General features: G+C 54.3%; 1 protein-coding gene across 1 annotated transcript in view; it reads left to right on the top strand.

Moving 5' to 3' along the window:
- The first annotated feature begins 1,037 nt into the window (after positions 1 to 1,037).
- The window catches only part of Smpd1 (sphingomyelin phosphodiesterase 1), a 4,318-nt gene continuing 2,547 nt past the window's right edge, over positions 1,038 to 2,808 (top strand). The window contains exons 1-2 of the mRNA XM_005370210.2: positions 1,038 to 1,505; positions 1,875 to 2,647. Of these exons, the coding sequence (XP_005370267.1) occupies positions 1,200 to 1,505; positions 1,875 to 2,647 (1,079 nt within the window). The 5' untranslated portion in view covers positions 1,038 to 1,199. The remainder of the gene's footprint in view (positions 1,506 to 1,874; positions 2,648 to 2,808) is intronic.

The following is a 2,808-nucleotide window of genomic DNA, read 5'->3' on the forward strand; positions in this document are numbered from 1 at the left end:
ACCTACTCAGAGAACAAGAGACTTCCAAGTCATCTACCCTGACTAGGATTTAAATCACATCTCTCCTCATAAGGCTAGGGGATTGAAAGAGGAGGTGAAAGATGGAAAGAGCCAGAGGCAGTGGATGACTACAAGCTGTTTTGGGGTGCAACAAGGAAGTTGTATGCAATGAAGTCACAGCGATTGTGACAACATGCACAGGATGTTCAAGCTAGACAAAATTCCAGCCTGGGTGTTGGAGCACCCAAGTCCCACTCCTAGCTAAGGGAGCTTATGGCATTGGATAGCTACGAGGAGAGAAGAGTCAATTCTCTTTAAGAATATGTCTTCGGGTAAGTCACCAGACTCCAGGGCAGGCCGCACACCTAATAGTGTTGCTCTTCTAGAGGACCTGGTCCAATTCCCAGCACCCACATCTGTAACACATCAAGACATCTGTAACTCCAATACTGAGGGATTCTATGCCCCCCAGCAAGCATTGCACACATGGTGCACACACATACAAAATACCCATGCACATAAAATTAATAATAATAACAATAGGACAAATTTTTTAATTAAAATAAAGTAATATTAACAAAACCTCAAGTGACTCAAGGGTGTTGTAATGCTTCTAGAGCATATGGAAACCCAGGGGAGGGACATCTATGGCACATCAGTCTGCTCAGTGAAAAGATCTCTACCTTTTTCCTTGTCTCCCTTCCAAGTCAAATGGGTAGCCGAGCCTGGTATCTATTCTAGGAATCTGAAGGTAAAAAACGGGGACCGAGAAGGCTTCTAGGAGTCTCCTAAAGGCTTCCACCAGTTCCAGTCCGAAAGCCCCGGGCAGTCCCTGGCCAGCGCGCCCCGCACAGCAGTGGCTCATGGTGGCGGCACTGGTCACCACAAAGTGCACCGGTCCACCTCCAGCGTCTCCCGGCGGCCCGCAGAGATGGGGCGTGGCAGGGGCGGGATCGGGGCAAGCCGACGAGCCCCCTTTTGCTCCGCCCCCCCAGCTTTGACAACACTCTCCGCGGCTGCTGGGGAAATAAGAGGAACAGGAAGGGGAGGAGCTGTCTTGTGGCTGGCTGCTGAACGATCAGTCAACCACAACGAAGGGTAATCGGGTGTCTCCTGCCCTACCCGGGGCCCGAGGGCCAGTGTGGGCCTCGGCCTGTGGGGCCTGCAGGGGCATCCACTCCGGCCTACGAAGTCTAGCAATGCCCCACCACGGAGTGTCATCCGGCCAGGGCCATCTCAGAGCCAACTGGGAGCAGAGGCTGGAGAGGTCCTTACCGGCACCCAGGGTGAAACTCCTTTGGATGGGGCTGGGCCTGGTGCTGGTGCCGGCTCTGTTTGACTCCGTGGTTCTCTGGGCTCCTGCCAGAGCTTATCCTCTTCCTGCCCAAGAACATCCCGTCAAATTCAGTGCCAGAGTGTCTCCGCTCCAGAATGCCTTCGGGTGGCGGAACCTCACCTGCCCGGTCTGCAAAGTCTTTTTCACTGCTCTAAACTATGGGCTGAAGGTGAGCGCTAGAAGGGAGGATTGTGGTGGAATGCTGGGGGCAGGGTGAGGGGCTCATTATACTCTCGGTAGAAGCTGCTTCTTCTGTGTTCACGGCAACCACTTCCCCACTGTGGCCTTTACCCCACTATGACCTTTGTAAAATAAGAGTAAAGAACAATGCCTTGAGAAATCCTGAGCTAAAGAGTGGGTAGGTGAGGGCCTGGTGCTGCCTGTCGCAAGGCGCTGTGTAGGAGGCACTGAGATCTCTTTATCATGGTGCCACTGAGTTCATCCTAGCCCTGATTTAGACATGGAAGCCTGTGGAGTGGTGGCCGGGGTTCACTTGGTTCTATGTCTGACCTCTGGTCTTTGGTTCCTTCCACCACAGCAGGAGCCCAATGTGGCCCGGGTAGGCTCTGTGGCCATCAAGATGTGCAAGATGCTGAACATAGCACCACTGAACGTGTGCCAGTCAGCTGTCCATCTCTTTGAGGGCGATATGGTGGAGGTGTGGAGACGTTCGGTTCTGAGCCCATCTGAAGCTTGTGGCTTGATTCTGGGTCCTTCCTGTGGGCACTGGGACATCTTTTCAACGTGGAACATCTCTTTGCCATCAGTGCCGAAGCCACCCCCCAAACCACCGAGCCCACCGGCCCCAGGTGCCCCCGTCAGCCGTGTCCTCTTCCTCACTGACTTACACTGGGATCATGACTACCTGGAGGGCACAGATCCTAACTGCGCAGATCCACTCTGTTGCCGCCGGAGCTCTGGGTGGCCGCCCAACTCCAGGGCAGGGGCTGGGTACTGGGGCGAGTACAGCAAGTGTGACCTGCCCCTGCGAACACTGGAGAGCCTGTTGAAAGGGCTGGGCTCTGCCGGCCCTTTTGAGATGGTGTACTGGACAGGAGACATCCCTGCCCATGATGTCTGGCAACAGTCTCGCCAGGACCAGCTGAGGGCCCTGACCACCATCACAGACCTCGTGAGGAAGTTCTTGGGGCCTGTGCCAGTGTATCCTGCTGTGGGCAACCACGAGAGCACTCCTGTCAATGGCTTCCCTCCCCCCTTCATAAAGGGGAACCAGTCTTCACAATGGCTCTATGAAGCAATGGCCAAGGCCTGGGAGCCCTGGTTACCAGCTGACGCCCTTCACACCCTCAGGTACTTACAGTCTGTGGAAATTCAGGAAGGGAGAAGAAAGATGGACAGAGGGAAAGGAAAGAACTGGGTAAACTCTGTTCTAATAAGTGTCCTCAGCATCTCCAGCCCGCCCTAAGCTGACCCCACCTTCCCTTAGAACTTGGTAAACTCTGTTCTAATAA

This window comes from Microtus ochrogaster, unplaced genomic scaffold (assembly GCF_000317375.1).
Source record: "Microtus ochrogaster isolate Prairie Vole_2 unplaced genomic scaffold, MicOch1.0 UNK73, whole genome shotgun sequence".
NCBI classification, from domain to species: Eukaryota; Metazoa; Chordata; class Mammalia; order Rodentia; family Cricetidae; genus Microtus; species Microtus ochrogaster.